Source organism: Globicephala melas, chromosome 7 (genome assembly GCF_963455315.2).
Source record: "Globicephala melas chromosome 7, mGloMel1.2, whole genome shotgun sequence".
Taxonomy (NCBI): domain Eukaryota; kingdom Metazoa; phylum Chordata; class Mammalia; order Artiodactyla; family Delphinidae; genus Globicephala; species Globicephala melas.
In genome coordinates, this window is record NC_083320.1 from 54,060,590 (window position 1) to 54,084,133 (window position 23,544).

At 38.2% G+C, this 23,544-nt stretch overlaps 1 protein-coding gene across 2 annotated transcripts in view; it reads left to right on the forward strand.

Moving 5' to 3' along the window:
• The window catches only part of CCDC141 (coiled-coil domain containing 141), a 214,981-nt gene extending 192,226 nt beyond the window's left edge, over positions 1–22,755 (forward strand). Inside the window, exons 23-28 of one of the 2 annotated variants that reach the window (XM_070045946.1) lie at positions 2,394–2,507; positions 11,100–11,953; positions 14,071–14,155; positions 16,074–16,167; positions 17,591–17,854; positions 20,081–22,755. In XM_070045946.1, coding sequence (XP_069902047.1) covers positions 2,394–2,507; positions 11,100–11,953; positions 14,071–14,155; positions 16,074–16,118 — 1,098 coding nt within the window. In that variant the 3' untranslated portion in view covers positions 16,119–16,167; positions 17,591–17,854; positions 20,081–22,755. Of the gene's footprint in view, positions 1–2,393; positions 2,508–11,099; positions 11,954–14,070; positions 17,855–20,080 lie in introns of both variants that reach the window. The other variant, XM_030850759.2, reaches the window with a different exon arrangement.
• The last annotated feature ends 789 nt before the right edge of the window (positions 22,756–23,544 follow it).

A 23,544-nucleotide genomic window follows, 5' to 3' on the forward strand; every position in this document is an offset into this window, starting at 1 on the left:
CAGTTTAGCATCCCACACAACATTTAACACTATGCTTTGCTGAAAACAGGTTCTCCCGAAAGGATTTTGGCATTTGTAGTAAATGCTCAAAGGATTGGTACAGAAAAAAAAAAAAATCATTCAATAGCCCAAAAAAGTTTGGTTTGGGTGGACATTAAAATGAGGAATGGCCTCTTTGGCAAGAGAAATGGACATCAGAGTTATGGGGATATATGTATATGTATAACTGATTCACTTTGTTATAAAGCAGAAACTAACACACCATTGTAAAACAATTATACTCCAATAAAGATGTTTAAAAAAAATTTTTTTAATTAAAAAACAAAACAACATTGCCCTTACAAGTTACGGCCTAAACAAAAAGCCTGTCAAATGATGCTTGCTAACACTTTACAGATGTTTCTATGAGAGTATACATGTATGGTTTTTATGTTTTTAAGGTTGATTCTGTAGCTCTCTTTTGCAGGGGGTTATTAAAAAGCAGACCCAGAAATCCCTGTCAAGGCTGAGACAGTGATAATAATCCTTTCTATTTGTTTAGCATTTTGAGATTTACAAAGGATTTTCATAAATATTGCCTCAGTGATTTCCAAATAACCTTGTGATGGTAATAAGGTAGATGTTGTTTTCTTTGTTTTAGAGTGAAGTTCAGAGAGGGTAAAAGTGCTTTGCCTGGGGACCCACACTCAGTAGTGGTGGGTCTGCAGTATGAACTTAGTTATAATTCAAAATCTAGTACTCCTTCCACAACTGCCAATTTGGTTTATTTTATTTTATTTATTGAAGTTTAGTTGACTTACAACATCATGTTAGTTTCAGGTGTACAACACAGTGATTCATTTGTATATATATAACTGAATGTGTGTGTGTGTATTCCTTTTCAGATTCTTTTCCCTTATATGTTGTTACAAAATATTGAGTATAGTTCCCTGTGCTATACAGCAGGTCCTTGTTGGTTATCTACTTTATATATAGTAGTGTGTATATGTTAATCCCAACTTCCAAATTTATCCTTCCCCCCACCCCGCTTTCCCCTTTGGTAACCATACATTTGTTTTCCATGCCTGTGAGCCTCTTTCTATTTTATAAATAAGTTCATTTTAAGATTCCACATATAAGTAATATCATATGATATTTGTCTTTCTCTGTCTGGCTTACTTCTCTTAGTGTGATAATCTCTAGGTCCATCCATGTTGTTGTAAATGGCGTTATTTCATTCTTTTTTGTGGCTGAGTAATATTCCATTGTATATATGTACCACATCTTCTTTATCCGGTCATTCATCGATGGACATTTAGGTTGCTTCCATGTCTTGGCTATTGTAAATAGTGCTGCAGTGAACATTTGGGGTGCATGTATCTTTTTGAATTATAGTTTTCTCTGGATATATGCCCAGGAGTGGGATTGTTAGATCATATGGTAGTTCTAATTTTAGTTTTTTAAGGAACCTCTATACTGTTCTCCATAGTGGTTGTACCAATCTACGTTCCACTTTGGAATTAGGTATCAAGTGTGTACTAAAGCAGAGTAATTTATCCAGTAATACAAACCAGTTTAATTTTTAGAGTTGGGAGTAAAAGCTAAATTTCCCCAGTAAATGTCTCCCCAAATCTTCCAAGTTGGTGTAACATGTACACTTTGAGAAGCATGCCTGTTTCTTTAAGGCCCATCTAATGCCTGTATTCCAGGTGGTATAGAGTATCTTCTGTTGCCCTATAACCTCATCCTAAACTGGTGTCCTGTCACTTGGTGTACCTGTGGCTCCTTTCATCTTCACAAAGTCTTCAAAGCTCTTACACTGGCTCCTCAGCAGTGAGCAAACACCCTCTACTTCCATGACTAAAACGGAGCCCCATGAACTGTAGGAGCAAAATATCACCACCCACAAAGCATCGTTTGTTCTCAATTGTTTTTTTTTACCATACTCAATTATATTACTTTCCGCTTTTCATGAGTCTCCCAAACATTTTGCTTGTCTAAATACTCTGAATTTCCTACTTTGTTCTCCATCAGAATCTTCAGTCATTTCCTCCTCATGGCTGCTCCCCTAGATTTTTGCGATGGTTTAAACTGCCACGCACAATGATTTTTCTCTCTAGAGAATGCTCCTGTAGGTGCATCCTATTATAACAATGACTTTTTTCCAGCTGGGCCTTTGAACAACCTATTTTTACTGGCAATTAACTTTATCAAAGGAGTGAGGTAGGAAGGGAACTGTGAGCTTGAAGAGATAATTTTATAAATCACATCGTGGGAGTACGCCAGTCTCTTGAGGAATACATTTACTGAAAGATTGCAAGTGGTCTATGTTTTCTTCCAAGTGGTTATTGTGTGGCACTGTTCCCCCAACTTTCCTGGCCCAGGCTCTCACTAACCTTCACTTTGTACATCAGGGAAACGTTTTAAAGATGAATCTGAATTTGGAAGGCTTCCACGATGATTGCATTGACCTACTAAAAGAACCAGGGAGAAATAAGCAGACAATATTCAATAAAGGAAGGAATAAGGTAAAGAAAACTATGTACCCTCAGATATTCATTACTTTTGTTTTGAGGTTAGAGTCATTGTGCATTGAAAAAAAATGAATTGAAGCCTTATTATTGATCTGAGTATTCCAGTGTAAATGAAATGTGAGTGTCCTCTTCCCTTCTTTTCTACCCCTTACTTAGTCCTTCGTCTCTCATCTGTGCTCTTTCCCTCTGAGTCCCTCCCACTGAATACTGGAGCCATAGCATTTCACAGTGGCATTGGGACAGCCATTCAAACACCACACCATCTCCCCAAACTATTTTTGTTTCTCCCATCTTTAGCTGCCTTTCAATCCCAACTTCAAATTTTACTTCTCCCTCTTTATCATACCACCAAGTTATGATTTTGTTGTTTTACACTACCCCCTGGAAAACCTTAATACATGAAATTATTGATAGATTGTATCTTGTTGCCATAGAATCTACCTCTAAGATGATATTTCATATGTACTAAAACATAGAATGCAACTGAAATATAAATACTAAAGTATTTAGAGAAATGTTAAATTATTTTAAAGCCTATGCATTACAGATAAATTAAGCATGCAGCAAGAACTGCAAATATTCACAAAATGCATATGCATTTCAAAAGCATTATTTAAATCACATGATGATGGATTTTCAGTGTAAGTTGCTCACTATCTATTCATAGCTGCTGGACTATAATTAGCTCTTGACTTTATGCTTTGCCAAGTTTGCTCCCAATGTTTGTGTCTCTCCCAAGGAACTGAAAGAGCAAGCAGAGTTGACATTTTTCTCAACTGCTCCCAAATAAAATAAAATATACTCCTTGTGACATGAGACTTTAAAAAATTTCTCCCCACTTGTTGCAGTCATCTCATGGAGAAAGACTTACCTTTTCTTAAACTAAATACAGTACTTAAGAGCTTCTTTATATGTCCTTTTCTGCAGGTTAAATCTGTGTCAAGGTCTAGTGCAATTACACAACCACCAGGCAGCAAGTACCATTAATTAAGCAAGCTGGCTTTTTTCATGGGATGGGCTTGTAGCATTTAAACCCTGATTCCTCTCTGAGGCAAAGGAAAGCTGCCACACCTTGATCATCTTGTTGGACTTCAGCCTTATATCAAATGATCTTTGGTTACTCTGATTGTCTAAACCAGGATTACTCAACCTCGGTACTACTGACATTTTGGCCCAAAGAATCCTGTTGTGGGTGCTGTCCTGTGCATTGTAGGATGTTTAGCAGCACTCCTGGCCGGCAGTACCCGCTCTCCACCCAGTTGTGACAACCAAAAATGTCTATAGAAACTATCAAATGGCCCCTGGGGAGCAAAATCAACCTTGACTGAGACTAACTAGTCGAAATAATAAAGAATAACATTAAATGCATCACATTTTCTTAACTAAGTTATAAGAGATACTAAATCCAACAACATATTATTTATTTTTTTAATTCTGCACACTTTTCTACATTGTCAACCACACACATTTAGTAAGATTAGAAACAAAAGTGATTGCTGCCAAAGCAAACACACTCATTTATACTTAGTAAAAATGGCTTTCTTGTTTTTATTTATTTTTCTTAGAAAAAAATTAAAGAAACAGATTCCTTTAAATAAAAAAAGCAAGATTTTCTTTCATTGAGAAATCACTTTTACTTTAACGTAAATTAAAAGACATGATAGATCATCAGATATTTAGGATAAAAGTGAAAATCCATAATTACACTATGATCTCTCATTGACCTCATTTCATGTATATGTTCTCGTGCAATTGGCAAAATGAAAGGGCAGCAGTAATCTTCACTTCTGAACAGCTCAACCACATTTACCCTCTTACTGTCTCTATCATTTATATTATAGGTCAGCTGTAACAAGTTCATGAAACACCATGTGGGCAGATAACAAGAAGCACCAAGTGAAAAGCTTATGTGGGAATCACTGCATTCAATTGTGATACCCTTAAATGGTATTGTTCTTCCTCAGAAAATTATTTGAGTCAGAAAGAACAATTCCACCAAACTATTACAAGAAAATGTTCATCACAGGATTTTTTCCTGGAGATAGTAAAGTGCTTCTCATTTTTCTGACCCAAAAAATACAGTTGGTAGAATTAAGCAATTCAGTAAATGCAGTGCCCATTGCACTGCTAACAGATTAGTGATGGTGTTTTATTCCCTAAGGTGAGCACTGAAGCTGAATCCACAGGAATATCTAAAAACCCCTAAGGTTAAACAGAGGCACAGAGTATTAAAAGCCTTGCCTAAAATCACAGAACTATGTAAGGCTTATGATACCAGCATTTAGAGTTACAGAATTCTAGTGCTAGAAGGGATTTAACAATCATCTGATCAAATCTCATTTTACAGTTGAGGAAACTGAGGCCCAAAGAGATTAAATATTTTGCCCTGCAAAATTCACAGGAAGTAGTGTCAGAACTGGGCAGGCAGCCCAATTCTCCTGAATTTCAGCCATGTAACTTTTTCCACAAGACCAAAAGGGAGCTCCAAGAAACTGCTGCATATAAATAAGCTGTTTTGTAATGATACTGTAGATTCCCATGCCAAATTTTTTCCCTCTTTCCATTCATCTATTACACAGTGATTAATAAAGTAGCAGCATGGAAGTGCTTTCATAGCAAACAATTCAGTGGAGTGCTCTTATCAAAGTGGGTGAGGACAGTCCCTGGGCCCTCTTGCAGTAATCCTGATCGCCTGGTAGGCGGAGTAAGATGTTCTTGAGACATTTGCTTTGGAAAATAATGGGAAGGGCAAAAGGTTCTTCACCACCTTTCTGTTCTCTCTTACCTTGTCCTCCCCAAGTGCTTAAGGGTACCAAGTCACTCCTTGACTGCCCAAATCCCCTTCCAAGAGCCTTCCCCAGAAAAGCCTTTCATAGACCAAGCCCTATGTTCAGTATCTTTCTTTATCCACTTCCCACTTACCTTCATTAAATCATAAACCAAGATAAGATTACCTATTGTGGAGATATTTTAGAAGATAAAGCCTCGTGGAATTCCCTTAAATTTACCACAAACATGGCTCCCCACCCTACGGACTTGGAGAACTGGTGCTACACACTTAGTTCAATGGATGTAGAGTATCATTATATTTTCTCTTCCAGATGCTCCACTGACAATAAGAGAGAGAGTTTTGCCTACAGGGCAGTGATTGTAGAGTCAAGTGATTATGTCCATCAGTGGAAATGAAAGTTCAGAAATCCTGACAGAGGTATGATCTAAGGCTATAGATTTAGGATTAATTAAAAGTTAATGATCATTAGATATAATATTAATTAAAAGTTAATGATCATTAGATCTCATAGGGTGAGATCTTTGAGTGGAAAAGTATATAGAGAAGATTAGAAAACTTAAAGACAAGATTACACATCATTCATGTTTTTAGAAGGTGGGAAAAGAAACAGGAATCAACAAAGACAAAGAGCAGCCAAGGCTGTACGAGAAAGCAATTGAGAATGAGCGATGTTTTGGTGAGTTAAATCAGTTTCCCAGACACTTTGCCAGAACTCATCAGATTGATGCAAATATTCCCTGTCTGTGCTGAGATACACAGATTTATCTACCCCTTTCTGGAAACACACACACACACACACACACAAACACACTTTTTTTCTCCTAATAGCAAAAAATGGCTTTATGGTGGAGAAATATAAAAGATAGTTGGTATATGTGACTGTCTGGAAACCATTTTCAGAAAGGAAAATTAGTATACCCAGGAAACTATAGTTCAGTGAGTTCTAAAAGTATTTTTGTAGAATTCCATAGTGACTTAAAAACTGAACGCCTATTTGCATTTGAGAATAAAGACAGAAGTGTCAAAAGCCAACAGGGATTTACTCAGAAAAACTTGTGTTAAATTCACCTTATTTTGCTTTCTGAGATGATTATTTAATAGAAAACTCTAGGTTGGTGCCATAGACAAAATTTATTGTGGTTTCAGGAAGTCATTTGATAAACACGCTCACGATATGTCTCTTAAGGTAAGTGGAGAAATGTGAATTGAATGGGCGTTTGGTCAGGTTATAATTGTGCCCAAGCGTGTTAAATAGTTCATCAGTGTCAACCTGGAAGACAGTTTGCCTTGCCCTGGGGAGACAGTTGGCTTTGTCCTAAACTCTGCAGTGTTCAACACTTTTATCAGTGGTATTAATAGACAGAGGAAGTAGGACATTTTAGTTGATTAAAAACATTGTGAATCAATAGTCCCGTGTGATTCTTATAAAAACAAACAAAAAACTAATAAAGTCACTTTCATAAAAACATATCATGTAGATCAAGGAGATGATTCCACTGATTACTTTCCACCTGAAAAGTAAGTAAATCCTGGAAATAAACATAAGTTGAAATGTTTCTAGAAAAAGATTTGAGAAAACTCTCTCTTATTGTCAGTGGAAGTTATCCGGTAGTGTATTTTTGGTGGAAAGTATTTTTCTACTTCAGGAATTACAGGGAGTGAAAAAAAGTAATATCCTTGGATTACCTTCTTGAGTTTAGCACCATTTGAAAGTGAGACACAGGAGTCAGGAATCAGTAACCAGTAAAAGCTGGACTGGAGGACAGGGCTTGGACTTTTCTAGTGGGTTTCCCCAAACTTCATCTCTGGTTGAGACAGACTTGTCTACTCAGCCACTTGGGTGCACAGCTAGACAACACAGGCTTCCCTTACAGAGGTTTTTCCTGCATTAGAGCCAGTGTGGATGCACCCACTTGACGGAAGGCACATCCAAAAGAGAGGCACTCAAAGAGACAGAGCTGAGCCGGCTCAGTCTCTTCTTCCAAACCCACAATTAGGTAAGTCACTTCCTCCCCAGGAGCGAGTGAGGAGTAGGGAAACTAGCTCAGACTTTTATCCAAATTCCTCCTAAGCCTGTTGCAAAACTTCAATTTTTACACATTATTCTTTTCCAGAGGGGCCTATGTTACCCATAGAAGTCATTGAGGAGTTGCCTGCCCCTGCATGACCCTCAGATCAACAAATGTCCCTCCCCACCCATGAAGGAGTTTGTAGCTCATTAAAGTGGGACCTCCGAAGGTGACCAGAATGAAGAAAGTTCCAGGAATTAAGGCAGAATAAGACCTGGAGGTTGCAGGACCAATTCTCTAAATAGTCAAAGGGCTGTTAAAAGAGGAGGGCAGTCGGACATCTTCTATGTCATTCCAAGAGGCCAGTTCTGATGTATTGGTGGATACTGAGTGAAGGCAGATCTGTGATAAATACAGGAAGTTATTCTTAACACAAATAAAGCATAAACTTCTTTTCAAAGAAAGCACCCATTCAGAAAAAGTGTTCAAACAGAGGCTGTCAGAATGGCATAGAGGAGATCCTTAGTCTGAACAGGAGGTTGTAGGATCAAAGTCTCTGAGAAAAGGAAAATAAACATTCTACATTCAGGGAGAGATGGAAGGAGAGGCACTAAGCTGTGGTAGGAAAACCAAAAGAAGGAGGGGCATTCCCTACGGAATATGTGTTTATTTAGTAATTTTTTTATTGAAGTATATTTGATTTACAATGTTGTGTTAATTTCTGCTATACAGCAAAGTGATTCAGTTATACATATATATATATATACATTCTTTTTTTTTTAGATTCTTCTCCATTCTGGTTTATCATAGGATATTGAATATAGTTTCCTGTGCTATACAGTAGGACCTTGTTGTTTATCCATTCTGTGTATAATAGCTTACATCTGGTAAACCCAACCTCCCATTCCATCCCTCCCCCCAGCTCCCTCCCCCTTGGCAACCATAAGTCTGTTCTCTATACCTGTGATTCTGTTTCCATTTCATAGATAAGTTCATTTGTGCCATATTTTAGATTCCACATATAAGTGATATCATGTGGTATTTGTCCTTCTCCTTCTGACTTACTTCACTTAGTATGATAATCTCTAGGTCCATCCATGTTGTTGCAAATGGCATTATTTCGTTCTTTTTTAAAAAATTTAATTTATTTTTGGCTGTGTTGGGTCTTCATTGCTCTGCGCAGGCTTTCTCTAGTTGTGGCGAGTGGGGGCCATTCTTCTTTGAGGTGTGCAGGCTTCTCTTGTTGTGGCACGTGGGCTGTAGGCATGTGGGCTTTAGTAGTTGTGGCACACAGGCTTAGTTGCTCCACGGCATGTGGGATCTTCCCGGACCAGGGCTCGAACCCGTGTCCCCTGCATTGGCAGGCGGATTCTTAACCACTGAGCCACCAGGGAAGCCCCTATTTCGTTCTTGTTTATGGCTGAGTAGCATTCCATTGTATATATATGTACCACATCTTATTTATCCATTCATCTGTCGCTGGACATTTAGGTTGTTTCCGTGTCTTGGCTATTGTAAATAGTGCTGCAATGAACATAGGGGTGCATGCACCTTTTTGAATTAGAGTTTTGTCTGGATATATGCCCAGGAGTGGGATTGCTGGATGATATGGTAATTCTATTTTTAGTTTTCTGATGAACCTCCATACTGTTCTCCATAGTGGCTACACCAACTTACATTCCTACCAACAGTGTAGGAGGGTTCCCTTTTTCTCCACACCCACTCCAGCATTTATTACTTGTATACATTTTTTTTTTTTTTTGCGGTACGTGGGCCTCTCACTGTTGTGGCCTCTCCCGTTGCGGAGCACAGGCTCCGGACGCGTAGGCTCAGCGGCCATGGCTCACGGGCCCAGCCGCTCCACAGCATGTGGAATCTTCCCGGACAGGGGCACGAACCCGTGTCCCCTGCATTGGCAGGCGGACTCTCAACCACTGCGCCACCAGGGAAGCCCACTTGTATACTTTTTAATGATGGCCATGCTGACTGGTGTGAGGTGATACCTCATTGTAGTTTTGATTTGCATTTCTCTAATAATTAGCAATGTTGAGCATCTTTTCATGTGCCTATTGGCCATCTGTATGTCTTCTTTGGAGAAATGTCTGTTAAGATCTTCTGCCCATTTTTCGATTGGGAGATTTTTGTTGTGTTGTTGTTGAGTTGTATGAGCCCTTGTTGATCACATCATCTGCAAATATTTTATCCTGTTAGTAATTTTTTTAATGAGAAAAACTTTTAAGAACTTCTGGCTTTAGACCCAGGGTTTAAACTTTTTCTAAATGGCTGAAGGAAACCACTTTCTCTCAGCTGGGATTATGCTTTCTCTGAGGGTAAGTCATATCTGTGGGATAGTAGAAGGAACATTGTTTTGGTTTGCTTCTAATCTTCAATCTGAAAACACATTTATTTCTCAAAAATCACCTGTAAAGTATATGTCCAGAACAGGACTATGGGCTAAAATGAAGAACTCAAAGTCAAGGCAAGACATAACTTTCTCATGTGCAAGTAGTAGACAAAAACCAGTAATTGTTAATTAAGGAAAAATGTGCCCAAAATGGTGAGGAAAGGCAAAGAATGAAGTGGTTATAAAACAAGTAGGTTGGGATCAATGAGATCCCTTTCAGCTTCAATATTCTTTTGAGTCTATGCCAGAAGGGTTATTTGAACCTCTTCTCAAACCAGAGATGGACGTCAGTGAGTGGAGAGAAATACTAGAACAGTGTGAGACGGATCACTGTTTTTCTCAGTCTCGTAGAATGACCTATGCTCCACATGGGACAGAAAGACAAGTGGCAAGTGTTCCTCTACTGTATGTTGGTGTGTTCTCCTGCGAAAGTCCACAACATGGGATTGTTCCCTTAATATCTACCTCCCTGCTAGGCCGTCATCTCCAAGAGGGAAGGATTATATTTACTTTTACTCACCATTTATCTCTGCAATGCCTAGCACAGTACCTAGTATATAATAGGTGCTCAATAGATATTTTTCATTGTAAGAATAAAACTAAGGGGCTTTTAGAAAATAAAACCAGTCATTAAAATTGACTTTCTCTATATGAGATACCTATAGTTGTCAAATTCATAGAGACAGAAAGTAGAAGCGACTGGGGGATGGGAGAAGGGGAGGTTAGTCTTTAATGGGCACAGAGTTTCAGTTTGGAAAGATGAAAAGATTCTGGAGATGGACAATGGTGTTGGTTGCACGACACCGTGAATGTCCTTAATGCCACTAAACTGTACACTTAAAAAATGTTAAAATGGTAAATTTTAGGTTGTGTATATTTTACCACAATAATTTAAAAAAAAAAAAAGAAGAATGGCTTTCCTGAGAAAAAAGGAGGGTTATTCTAGGAGGGTCTGAGGATCACCTAAAAGGGAACATCTGATATTTGGGAACCACGAATGCTGTGAAGTGTAGACAGATAAATAAACCAAACCAGAACTTGCTGGCAGAGGAAGACTCCTCAGATCATGATTGGAAAGACATGGATCCAGTCGAGACCGCATCATGAGAGATGAGAACCAGGGCTTTCTCTCTTCTGTGTCGCAAGGTCTGTCACCTCTCACTCAGAGGCTGGAGGTCGGTTTACACCGATTCCTTAGTCATGGGACGGGGCTGTGCTGAGCTTCAGCAGACAAACAGTTTCAAGTTCTGTAAGGCCAGAGCCAGGGCCCCAGCTGTCACTCACTGCAGGTCTTCTCAAGTTGTCTCTCTGAGGTTGACTTTGAGATCTGGAAAAAGAAAACCCGACCACTAACTGGAAGCTTTGACTTTTCCATTTTGAAGGAGCAGGCCAAGCCAGCGGACGACTTGGCGGTCAATAGAGCAGGAGAGGGTCAGCTTCCACGGGAAGTGAAGCAGCTGGTCCCCGGCCCAGAGGGTGCTGTCCAAGACCTGCTCCTGCCCGTGGATGTGCTTTCAGGAGAAGAATATGACTGTGTCTCGCCCGATGACGTCTCCCTGCCTCCGCTCCCGGGAAGCCCCAATTCCCTCCTCGCTCCGTCTGACATGGAGCTGGAGGCGCGTGCCCTCCCGTCCCTCCGCCAGCACCTAAGCAGCCACGGGATGCAGACAGGGACCAGCGGTCCAGGGGAGGCCCCGGAATCTGGCATTCCGCCACCTGCTGCTTTTGCTGATGCTTGCAATGATAAGAGAGAAACATTTTCGAGTCATTTTGAGAAGCCTTCCCCCCAGTTCCAAGCTGAGCCCCCATTAACATCCCGAAGATTTCCGGAAGAGAGTACTGACTTCCACAGAATCAGTGTTAAACCTCCAGAGAGCATGTGCGGTGAAGTGCATGCGCGAGCTTTGCAACAGCACCCCCAGGCTCAGGGAAGTTTGCTAGAAACACCGGAGAAAACGCATGCTGATAATAACGTCACTAAAACCCGACATAGGCTGCATGCTTCCCAGGATGCATGCTCAGGCCTCGGGTTTCAGCCAGGCCCCAGCCAGGCCTGTCAGAGGCAAATGGTTCCCAGAGAAGAGATTAAAGTTACCTCAGCAAAGAACAGCGTGGTCAGCCTAGCTGGCCAGGCCCCTAATTTCTCCAGGCTCTTGTCTAATGTAACTGTCATGGAAGGTTCTCCAGTGACTTTGGAAGTTGAAGTAACAGGATTTCCAGAGCCTACACTGACATGGTGGGTAGCCTATAACGACAAGCCATAAACAGAAACAAATTGAATCACTGAGCAAATCATTCTGTGTGCACTAACTTAAAGGTTTAGGGGTAGCTGATTAATATTCTAGGTCACTGCAACGCTGCATGATTCAATCTCACATCGAACCCCCAACTCTCATTTTTGTAGCCGCATGGCTGATACCCTTAAAGAAAAGGTAACCATATAAAATAATGATTTAACCAACTCCAAAAGCACTGCAACTTAATTGTGCTATTTTTTGGTTTCAGTTTAACATTCCGCATTTCTAAAGGTTGTGCTTGAACTTCTTTCCTATTGTTTATTCCTGCATAAGCATGACATTTACTTGGTTTAACATCCAATTAAAAAACATAAGCATTTGGGTTTTTCTCTTTTCTCTCATTTACCAATGGAATTTACCAATTCCATCTTTTCCCTCTTCCAACAGAGTCACACATGCCACTTTTGTAATATTTGTTTATCTCACTAAGATTTCTTCTTTTACATTTCTTCAGTGTGAAAGATGGAATAAAAATATTTCTTTCACAGTTGCTTCTAGTGACAGGTAATAAAGCCATTTTTGAAAGGTGATGTAATAACTGAGCTGTGAACAATGTGGTTTTACTCTAGACACATCACCATTTTTAGCCAATTTGTTTTAATAAAAGTAAACGGCAGAACACAGGTTTTATATCACTGTTATCATAAAAGCAGTTCTAACTTTCTTAATATGTGGGTTACTTTTAAACGTTTAGAAATTTTTCAAGTTTTCAACCTTAAGTATATTTATTTGAGGACAAAGTTACAAATATGTGAGCATGAGTTTATACTTATAAACTAAGTAAAATAGCATTTATTTATCATACTATTTCAGTAAACATTAAATTAACTCTTTCAATTATTGTGTGTGCCTGTTGATGGTACTTGAAGTGTGGATCAGCTCTCTAAAGAGTTTATGAGAAAATGTTCGTTTCTCAGATTATTAAAAGAAATTGCACTTGGGTTACAGTGCAACCATTTATGCTTTTTATCTTATTTTGTTGTTTTTACAATTGCATGTTTTTTACAGATCAGGAATTTTGTATTTAGGAATTTAAATATCAGTAAATTTATTATTTAATATTATCATTTAATTCATTATTAAATATTAGTTCACTCCAAAGAAAAATGTTGTCTGAAGTGTTTCTTGTTTTGGTCCACACAAAAATGACTTGATTAGTATTTACTGTGGAAGAACTGCTGCAGTATTGTGAAAAAATATCTTGCCCTCGAATTTACAACAATTTTGCTCAGTCAACAACTGGCAAACTATCAGGGAATCATTCTTAGGACACTCAGAAAAATGCAAAATTATCACCTAGGCAACGGGAATAGAAAATGCTTCAGGTTTGTCACCACTTGTGTGGAAGAACATGGGGATAAATAAATAAACAAGAACCTAGAGTATACAAAATAAACAAATCATTTGCTTTGTATAATGATGTAGCTAAGTGCTCATATTCGTAGGAAACTCTTAGAAACCTGTCATTAACGGTAGTAATCCAATTGAATAAATGGCTTTTATAATTAGAAATTATTTTCTTCTAATGAAATTAATTCACAAAAATTAAATGAACTCATCTCTCCAGGAAGTGCTATGTAAGTACCTTCCTCTAAAGCGGCGCATTGGCATTCTCCTGCGGATCTTGCGGGATGAGTCTGAGCTGCTGTTTCATAGTGGCTGAAAGAATGACACAGGTCAAATAGAAGGTGCCATTTCCCATTTGGGGTAATTGTTGCCATGAGCAGATGGTGGCCCAGTGTGACCAGATGGCCCAGTTTTTTTAAGAGGAGTTGGATATCTGAATTTTCGTATGCAATATTCTAATTGGTAAATGTCCAAAAATTCAGTTTTTAAAAAACACAGTCTGAGCCCATCAAGCACGTCTATGGCTACCAGTTGACAACCTCTGCTTGAAGGATACACAGCCCCACTGGGATTTGTGGTTGCTGCAGAGTTCCTGCTAATGCTAGAGAATATTGCAGTAGTCATGGGCCGAATTGCAGTGCTTATTAGAACTTGGAAATGATGTGAATAAACAGTGATCCTGACTCTAAAAACTGACTCTCTGCTTCAGGTACAAGAAGGGCCAGAAATTGTCTGCAGATGGGCACTTGCAGGTTTTACACAAGGAGACAAGACATTCGGTGTTCATTCCGAAGGTATGCGAGGCAGATGCGGGCCTCTATGTGGCTCGGGCCCAAAACTCTAGTGGCGTTCTCTCTTCCAATATCATCCTCCACGTGACAGGTAACCGCAGGCCGCCCATCACCAGAATAAACTGGATCCTGCTGAGTGTCATCTATGTTAGCGTGTCCCTAATGTACTGGCTACTCACACAGTAACTGCGCGGTTGGCACCGATGGGCGTCATTCTTATGAGCCTAAAGGACAACAATACTGCTGTTTATTTTCCTGCATCTCCCACCAAGCATCCCCAACCAAGTATCCCCCACCCAGTGTACCTCCATTCTGGCCGTATTGCTTTTTTGGAATACCACTGCTCGGTGAAATAATCCAATTTTCTTTAGTGCTTTAATGTATTTGAAGAGCTCAGTAAATCATTAGCAGCGAAGAAGGATACATTTTGTATTCTCAAAAGAGATGTGTTCAGTATAAAACACAGTCAAATTATACTCTGTTTATTCCCTCCTAATTTAAGAGCATTCAGATCAAGTCTCACATCAGCATGCAGATGTGTTTTATTTCAAATCCAACTGTTTGATAATCTATTTTTAATTGTACGCATAAACATCTCTTTGTAGAATAAGAGTAGAAATGTTGAACTAAAATTGTAATTTTCATTATTGCATAAGATGTCCTTTAATTTTGCTTTTCATGTCTTGATCTCATTTATTGAAATACATTCTATGTAGTTTCAACATAGCCTACATTCCTGAGTCTGAGGATGGCACTGCAAATAATCATTCCTCCTGTTCATCTCATGGGTTTGACATTGGAGAATAGATGTGCTGTTAGCCTTAAATGGAGTTTGAAACCTCCATCAGCTGTGTGTGTCACAGAGCAAGATAGAGCATAGCCGCAGAGGTGGACCAACAGTATTCCTGTCCTTCCGTTGACATGTTTTGGGCAGCCACGTGTATACAGCTGCAACCGGCTTCTCCTGCTTCTAATCTTGATTCTGTTGCTGACCAATTTTACAGCCTGTGGGAAGGCATAGTAGTGCCTCAGTTTCCCATTTGGCAAATGGGTTCATCATCTACCTCTTGGGCAACTGAAGGTTTTCATTTCATGTCTTGTAAAGATCTGGAAAATGGAAAGTACTCTATGAAGACTAAGGGTAATTGTATTGCTTACTGTAATTTGTCATCACACTGCCTTCTGCCCACTGTTTTCTTTCAGATATTGTTTCTTTTGAATATTAACTTAAAGGATGGTGTTAGTATGTGATTTCCAACTATTTCCATATAGGAAAATGATGTTTTCTGAATTGGAGCTTAAATTCCTTTCTAATTTCTTAAGACTATATCTTTTTCAAAGACTTGAAATTAAACTCAGGGGGATACATTTAGTAAGATCTTGGGAGAGAAAAAGTATATAATAGGATGACAAGATAAATTCTATCCTTTTCTTATAATTACCACTGTAATATTGAAGAATGTTCTGTGCCTTTCTGAAATATATTATTCAGAAAAGAGGATCATCATTTTAGTGCCTTTAAAAAATAAACATGTATAAGAGAGGCATTTGTTTTTAGATTTTAAATGTAGTCTTGTCATGTTAGGGTAAAATCTTTAGTTGAAAGAATATTCATTATAGATTTTTGATGAAGGGGAGGCATTAATTATGTTGCTGTAAAGCCTGTCTACAAATAATAAAAATATTTAAATTTAATATATTCAAGTTGGTATTAAAAAGTTACTGGATATTAACCAAAGATGTGAAATGTGTGGCTAAGTAAAAAGTTGGCATATATTTTCTTGTGCTGTGTATTCAATTTAATGAAAAAATTTAATCTCTTAATTTTCTTAAAAATTTTGACAGAAACCTATTAAAAGCTTATATATACAGCATCCTAGGGAATTCATAGTCTCTTAATTCTCCTGTCCTTTTCGTCCAGTTTCAAGTATTGTGCATATCTTGCCAAATTGCTATTCCCATTTGAAGCTAAAGAGTAAAACCTACTTATGTCCAAAGAGGGCCAGCAGGACCAGGTAACAAATTCTTGTCTCACTCTATCTCTTTCTTGTTAATTTAGTGGGATCTCCCATCCCTTTTTGTCAGCTTGGTTGAGTTTCTTTTAACAGGAGAAAATCAAACAGAAGTTTAATAACATGTGTACATCAGAGAGACCCAGGAAAACTGAGTAACTCCAGCTTGGCTGAATTTTTGGTTTGGGGTTGTTAGGGCCTGGGAATTACTGGTTTGCTTTACCTGTTGCATGCCAGTACATGTTAATCCTTTGGGGAGCAGGATGGGATATACATATATCCATGGTGATGACCAAAGAAGGCATATAAAGTCCCTGATATATTTGATTTCTATATCAAGCTTAAGGTTTATACATATATCTGAGATATATAACTTATGTATATACCTTATATATATCATATATTTGTATACATATTCACCTAGAGCTCAAATGTTGGGATAAAACATTATGCTGATATTCATGTTATAGTTCGGATAGCTGTGTATCTGTCTGTCTGTTTATCTATCCATCATCTATCCATCCATCCACGCATACATTTACCTACCCACCCACTTACCTACCTACATATTCTTCTGGGCTATTGACTATCTAGTAATCCCCACAGCAGTGAAGAATAATTAGCTATTCACTTATTCTTTTGGTTATACTTTAATTTCAGTGTGATTATCCTTTCTGTTAACATTTTTGTCTTGATCAAAAATTCCCCCTATGAAAGTATGAACCAAAAGTATTGGTTAAAAATGAAAAACTTAGGAAATGGACATGATGTTTCTATTTTGAGATATATACATGATTTATACCTGTTTACTTCTAGAGTAAATTCTGGACAGTTAGCAATATCAAAACACTTTTCAACAAGAAAATGAAAATGACCAAAAGAAATTTTAAAGAATATATACTCGATACCTTGAAGGAATGCAACACAAAATGTGTTTTGAGCTTCCTATAAGGCAAAATTATTTTTTCCAGTTTTTATTTTCTGATAAAAGGATGTATAAACATTTGATGGTAAAGTTTTTTTACATTCAATTCCAGGAGAAACTTACCATAGGAATCCTTACATTTGAATCTTTGCATATTCTATAATATCTAAGGTATTTGGAAAAAGAAGCAGGAAAATTTAGCTGTTTCATTCAATAATGCTAACCATCACTTATAGATAAGACACAGGCTTAAAGTAAATTATTGCAAGAACCTCCTAACCACTTCACCCTTAAATTTCTTCAAGTAGCACACAAGGTCCTTTAGTACCTATGCTTCCATTCCCAGCCTCTGTTCCATCCCTTCCAATCCCCCCATAAAGCGATACTTAACTTCAGGTTTTACCCTGTCATGATCTTACTTCTCTCCAGCCCTCCTTCCCAGAACTCCCTTACTCTATTCTACCCAACTTCATGCGGCTTAACTCCTGCTTATCCTTCCAGGTCCTTTGGAGACACAACCTTCCCAGGAAGCCTTCTGACCCATCAAGTCCAGTGTAGATGTTCCTGCTATGTGCCCTGTCAGCACCTGAGCTGACCATGTCACGTCCCTTAATAGTTGCATTGGAATCGCACATGTGAGCATCTGTCTCCTGGCTAGAGCGAGAGATCCTTATCAGCAGAATCTGTGACAGCCCCGTTCGTCATCATACTCCCAGCACTTAAGACATAGTCACACACTCAATATTTCTTGAATTGTTGTCAGAGGTAAGCAAAGATAAGCATAGCTTGATTTGTCTCTTCTTTTTTTTCTTTTTTGGAGAGATGGGTGGGGGGATGTCAAAAGAGAAAGATGTTATTTGTCGCCTGATTATTCTTTCTTGTTATGGACATTAACCAGTCAGAATCAGGTTCTAACCTCACCTAACCTACCACACTTAAGTGAGAAGCCTCCAGAGCCTCTGGGCTGCACCCCAGTTGAAACTTTAAACTTAAAGACATAGGCTGGCTCTGGCAGTGGAGTGGAGAAGTGGGTGTCTCCCCTCTCAGTGACTAAGTCCCAACTGCCAAAACCAGAATTTATGTACTTCTTTAGAACATTGCACAAATTATCAATATTTTATTGTAGCTGGAGCTCAGTCATCTGGGTGCGAACAGATCTTATTTAAAACCGGCTTTTCATTCATAAGTGTAAATCTAAAAACAGCCAAATCCAAAAAATTAGATTATTTGAATTCCAAATGAAGGAAGGAAAAAATATTGCATCTTGTTCCACTCTGTTTATTTTTATTCATGACCGTGCCTTACTAGAAATTGCCATCTGAAGCTTTTGACATTCCTGTTGTAGGTACAGTATTTTAAGCGTGTCCATGAAGTAAGTTAGCTGAGACAAAATAAAATATCTCCTCCTAGTACACTCTGATATTGTGCATGTCAATGCAAATGCCAAAGCACGACAGGCTGTTTTCCATTTATAATAAGCAGAATCTTGAGCTGCATCAAACAGCCAAAAAATTTGTATTCACGAAATGAAACAGTGTCCTGCTCAAAGCAACAACAATTCGTTTTCTCCTCTGTCTTCACATGAGATGAGATTTGAATGTTATCAGCTGTGCATGAATTCAGCCTCAAAATGGAAACACAAAGCTGCTAATTTGGCTTTTCCTCAAGAATCCCCACACCATTATTCCTTATGTGGGTGAGAGTTTATATAACATCATGAACCACCCAAAATTGGGGGTGAAAGTTGGATGCATGACACTCCTCCAGATGAACAAGTCTTTGATTCTGGAGTCTGCTTGGCCAGATAGCTCTTCCTTCTGTTCAACAGAAATTTCATTTGTTTAAGCCAGGACTTGGCAAATCCACTTCTTTGGATCCTCTTTTTTATACCATAGAATTAACACCCTATCCTCCTTAGAGGACAAGGGGACAGAAAGAATTGTATAGACAAGAACGTTTGTGTGCATATATTTCCAGTTAACGTAATAAAAACCTAGTGAAATTAAAACATATTTTAACTATAGGCATTGCTGGAAAAATTGATGACTTTTCTTTAAACCAAAACAATAATAGGTACATAATTTGAAGTTTCCCATCTGTATTCTGATGGCTCCCTGCTATGTCTCTTTTCCCATTTAGAACTCACTTAATAACAATACTTGTGAAATAACAGCTCCAGAGCTGGCTAATGAAATAAACTTTTCCCTTTGTCATTCAGCAACTGTTCTTTTGCAAGAACTTTATTGATCCAGTAACTACAAAATGACATTTTATCTTATATTAGTATTAAAAATCATATAATAAAATCTTCTGAAGATAAAAATTCACAAGATGAAATACAAAGGAAGCTTATCCATGGCAAGTAATCTGTAACCCTTGTTATTCTAATGATGCCAGAAAGCCGCCTTTCTTTGTAATAAGTATTATGCAAACCTCCATACAAACAGGCTGTTGGCAAGCAGGGCAGCTGGAAATGCAAAGTAGGAAACCAGGTACCTGGCAGGATCAGAAAGGCTAAATGCCCATCTGCTCCAAAGTGTCTTTTCTAGCAGCCATTGCCATGCCGACCCTCAAAGGCCTACCTTTGATTCAAGTTAACGCAGCTCTAGAAGATGCCTCCTAAACGCCCATTTATTCGTTTCTATTCTTTTTAAAGGAGTAATAGAATTTCTCCTCACATCCTCGTCTAGGTTATCAGATTAAATAAGAACATTTCCCCCACCAAAAATCCCCGATAGATTCTTGTGAGGAAATGGGGTATGTGGGAACCTGAAAGATTTGTCTGCTGTGTTCCACTAAGTGTTGGGAAATATAGGACCAGAGGGGAAAAAGAGCCAAACATCGGGATGAGGCAACTGAGTCAGCTTTGTTATCCTCCCTCGCAGTATGAATTTCCTACACATCTAGGAAACGTATGCGGGGAGCTCCCTGAGAGGAAGTTAGAGGCCACAATAAAATGTGTCTGCATGACTTTTTTTGTTATTCAATTAGAGGACTGTACTGGTTGAAGTGTCAGGGTGAGCCCTAAATCCACAACTGGTGTTCTTGTAAGAAGGCCATGACAGACCTGGAGACACAGAAGAGACACATGGGAAAAGGCCAAGTGATGACAGAAGCAGGTTGGTGTAATGCAGCTGCTGCAAGCCGTACAACACCAGAGGTGGCCACCACCAGAAGTGAGAGGAGCAATGAAGCATTCTTCCCTAGAGACTTCAGAGAGAGCCTGGTCCTACTGATGCCTTCATTTTGGACTTCTAGCCTTTAGAACTGAGAAAGAAGAAATTTCTGTTGTTTTAAGCCATCCAGTTTGTGGTATAGTCCTCCTTCAGTATCCCTGGGGGATTGGTTCCAGGATACCTCCTCCCCCCACAGATACCAAAATCCACCAGTGCTCAAATCCCTTACATAAAATAGCATGGTGCAGTGGGACCCTCCTTTATCCACAGGTTCTGCATCAGCAGCTACTGAAGACCGACTGTTCTTTGTTACAGCAGCCTGAGGAAACCAATGCAAAATGTTTTAGAAAAATCCATACACGTCTTTCTCTGGAAAAAAAATTCCCAGAGACATTCACTAATAGACAGCAACCAGTGCTGCCAATAAGCACTCCCAGGTTGTGCTGCAAGGCCTCAGTTCTCTTCTTGATTTAGGGGATCATCTTGGTATATTTCAGTCAATCAGCAACTATTCATCTTCTACATGAACATTGTCCCCTAAGTATACCACAGTGTACTAAAACCAGATAAAGATATTAAAATACAACTATAGGCCAATATCACTCATGAATGTAGACACAAAAATTCTCAACACAGTACTAACAAATCCAATCCAACAGTGAATAAATAAACTTACACATACAAGTGGAATTTTTTCCAGGTATGCAGGCTGGTCCAATATTCAAAAATCAATCAATCCACCATATCTACAGGCAAGAAGAGAAAAATCGTATGATTATATCAATTGCTTCAGGAATGACATTTGAGAAAATTCAGTATGTGTTCATGATAATTTTTTAAAAACTTACAGAAAACTAGTAACAGAAGAAATTTCCTCAACTTGATAAAGAGCATCTACAAAAAAACTATAACTAACATCATACTTAATGGTGAGAGACTGGACACTTTCACCCCAAGACTGGGAAGAAAGTAAGAATGTCCTCTCTCATCACTCTCAGCCCACATTGTACTGGAAGTCCTACCTAGTGAATAAGACAAGAAAAGGAAACAAAAGTTCTGTAGATTGGAAAAGAAGAAATAAAATGCTTTTGTTTACAGAAAGCATGATTTTCTATCTATAAAATCTCAAAGAATCTTCCAAAAACTCTTAGAACTAATAAATAAATATAGCAAGTTCACCAAAAGCAGAAGGCCTGCACCAATGGTATCCAGGAGAAAGGCAGGGAGTTAGCAATAAAAGAATCATGGTGAATCAGGCATCTTTTGAGGCCAAGGCAAAAGGTGGGCAACCTGAATTTGTCTCTTTCCAACAATTGATTACAGACATCATGGATACTTGTAATCTAGTTGCAACATCTCACACTTTATTTTTCTTGCAGCTTCCTGCATTATTTTGGGGGGTTTTGAGAGAGGTAAATTATTAGAAGGAGACAGTGCTCAACAGAGCAAGGGAATATTTGATGTGGAACATAAACTTTATCGTTTGCTGCCATTGTCATTATCACTGAAAGAGAAAAATTAGAAAGACATTGTAATTACAATGTTGTAAAGCTGAGCTTTCCCCAACAATAACATATTAATATTAGAACAAAAGGAGTCCTTTTAGCCTCTGACATCAAATCCCAGAGTGGATGATTTATCAGTTGGTACTGTGCTGCACTACAAGAATGAATGTATCTCCCGTGGATAAGTGCTTTTCCTATCAGCAAGGATGGACTCATGCGGCTAGTATATTTCTAAGGTTTCTTGATAGAAATCAGAGCTAAAATATGTCAGCCATTATATTATACTTTCAAAAGTAATCGGTTTCATAAAGTCATATATTGGTCTATTAATTAATTAAAAGATGGAAAACAAATGACTACTTTGGTACCTACATCTAACAGGAAACTTCAATGAAACTAATCATTTTGTATTTTCTAGATGGTAACTATAAGTACTTTCTTCATTTCCATGTTCTTGAAGGTAATTTTGGTCATATATATCATTTGTCTAAAACGTAATTGGTGTTATACATTACCACTTAAAAGAAAACTAACTGACGTACCACAAAGGCCAAGTATTAAACTTACATTTTATCAAATGCGTTATAAATTTAATCATATAAACAGTGAAGCCCTGTTACAACTCCATCCAGGACTTATAAATGGATATGCAAGCAAAGCAGTCATAGTTTTAGTTCAAATCTATGGCAGCATATTATATAATTGCACAAATATTGATTTACTATTACAATTAAAAATGGATCATGAACCATGAAGAATGACTCAGGCTTAACAGAATGTACATGTGGGAGTCATGACCACAGTCTAAGGTTATGAGGCTGGTTTTCTTGACAGTTGAATCCCATTCTTCTGTGCTCTGACTCTATCCCATCATAGGTAAAAATTCAGTAAGTTAAGGGATGGCACCATCTCACAAAGAACCTCAGAATTAGGAAAATCTATATGGTTTCTTTAAATGTGAGAAATTGTTGGTAGCAGTTATGCAGCACAGTGTGTCACATGTCATTAATGTCATTGTGAATTAATAAAAACCTTTTCAAGAGTTTTGGATCTTGGTGCTTTGTATGTGTTTGTGTGTGTGTGTGTGTGTGTACACCTATTTCTTAGTATGAGTTCTTATCCATATGAATTAGGTAATATATAAAATTCCCAGGTGATGTATGATTAATCAGGTTAGGAAAACACCTCTTGTTAATGGTACCAGTGCCATGAGGAACTGATGACCAAGAGTTAAAATAGACATTTCTTATTTTAACAGTGGTATAATACAGACATATATTTATGTGCATACCACAAGATAAAATACTCAGCACAACTCTCCAGTTTTTTAAATGTATGATTAAAAACCGGTGTTTCCAAACAGGATTCCCAGATTACTGATAAACAAGGGGAAAATACTCTTCAGATCTGTATACAAATATATCAGCTCCGAATATAAATCCATTTAAATTCCTCCTAGGTAGCAATTCAGAGAGTTATTTCTAAATAGAACTTAGAGGTTACTTTTATTTAAATGTAATAACAATATCATAAATCATGCTTGGGAAGCAGCAGTTTTTTTTTTCATCCATTGGCTATTGTATTTGTATCTTCCATATAAAGTACTGAGTGTGGCTTCTTAAAAATGGATTTTTCTAGTTCATTTTTCAAGGTTATACAGCATGTATGATTACTGCAGGGACAAATGTGTGTTCATTTCTTTTTTACTGCTAATGGTTTATACATGCAAATAATGAAATGTATATTATGTCTACTAAGTACGTGGAAACAATGT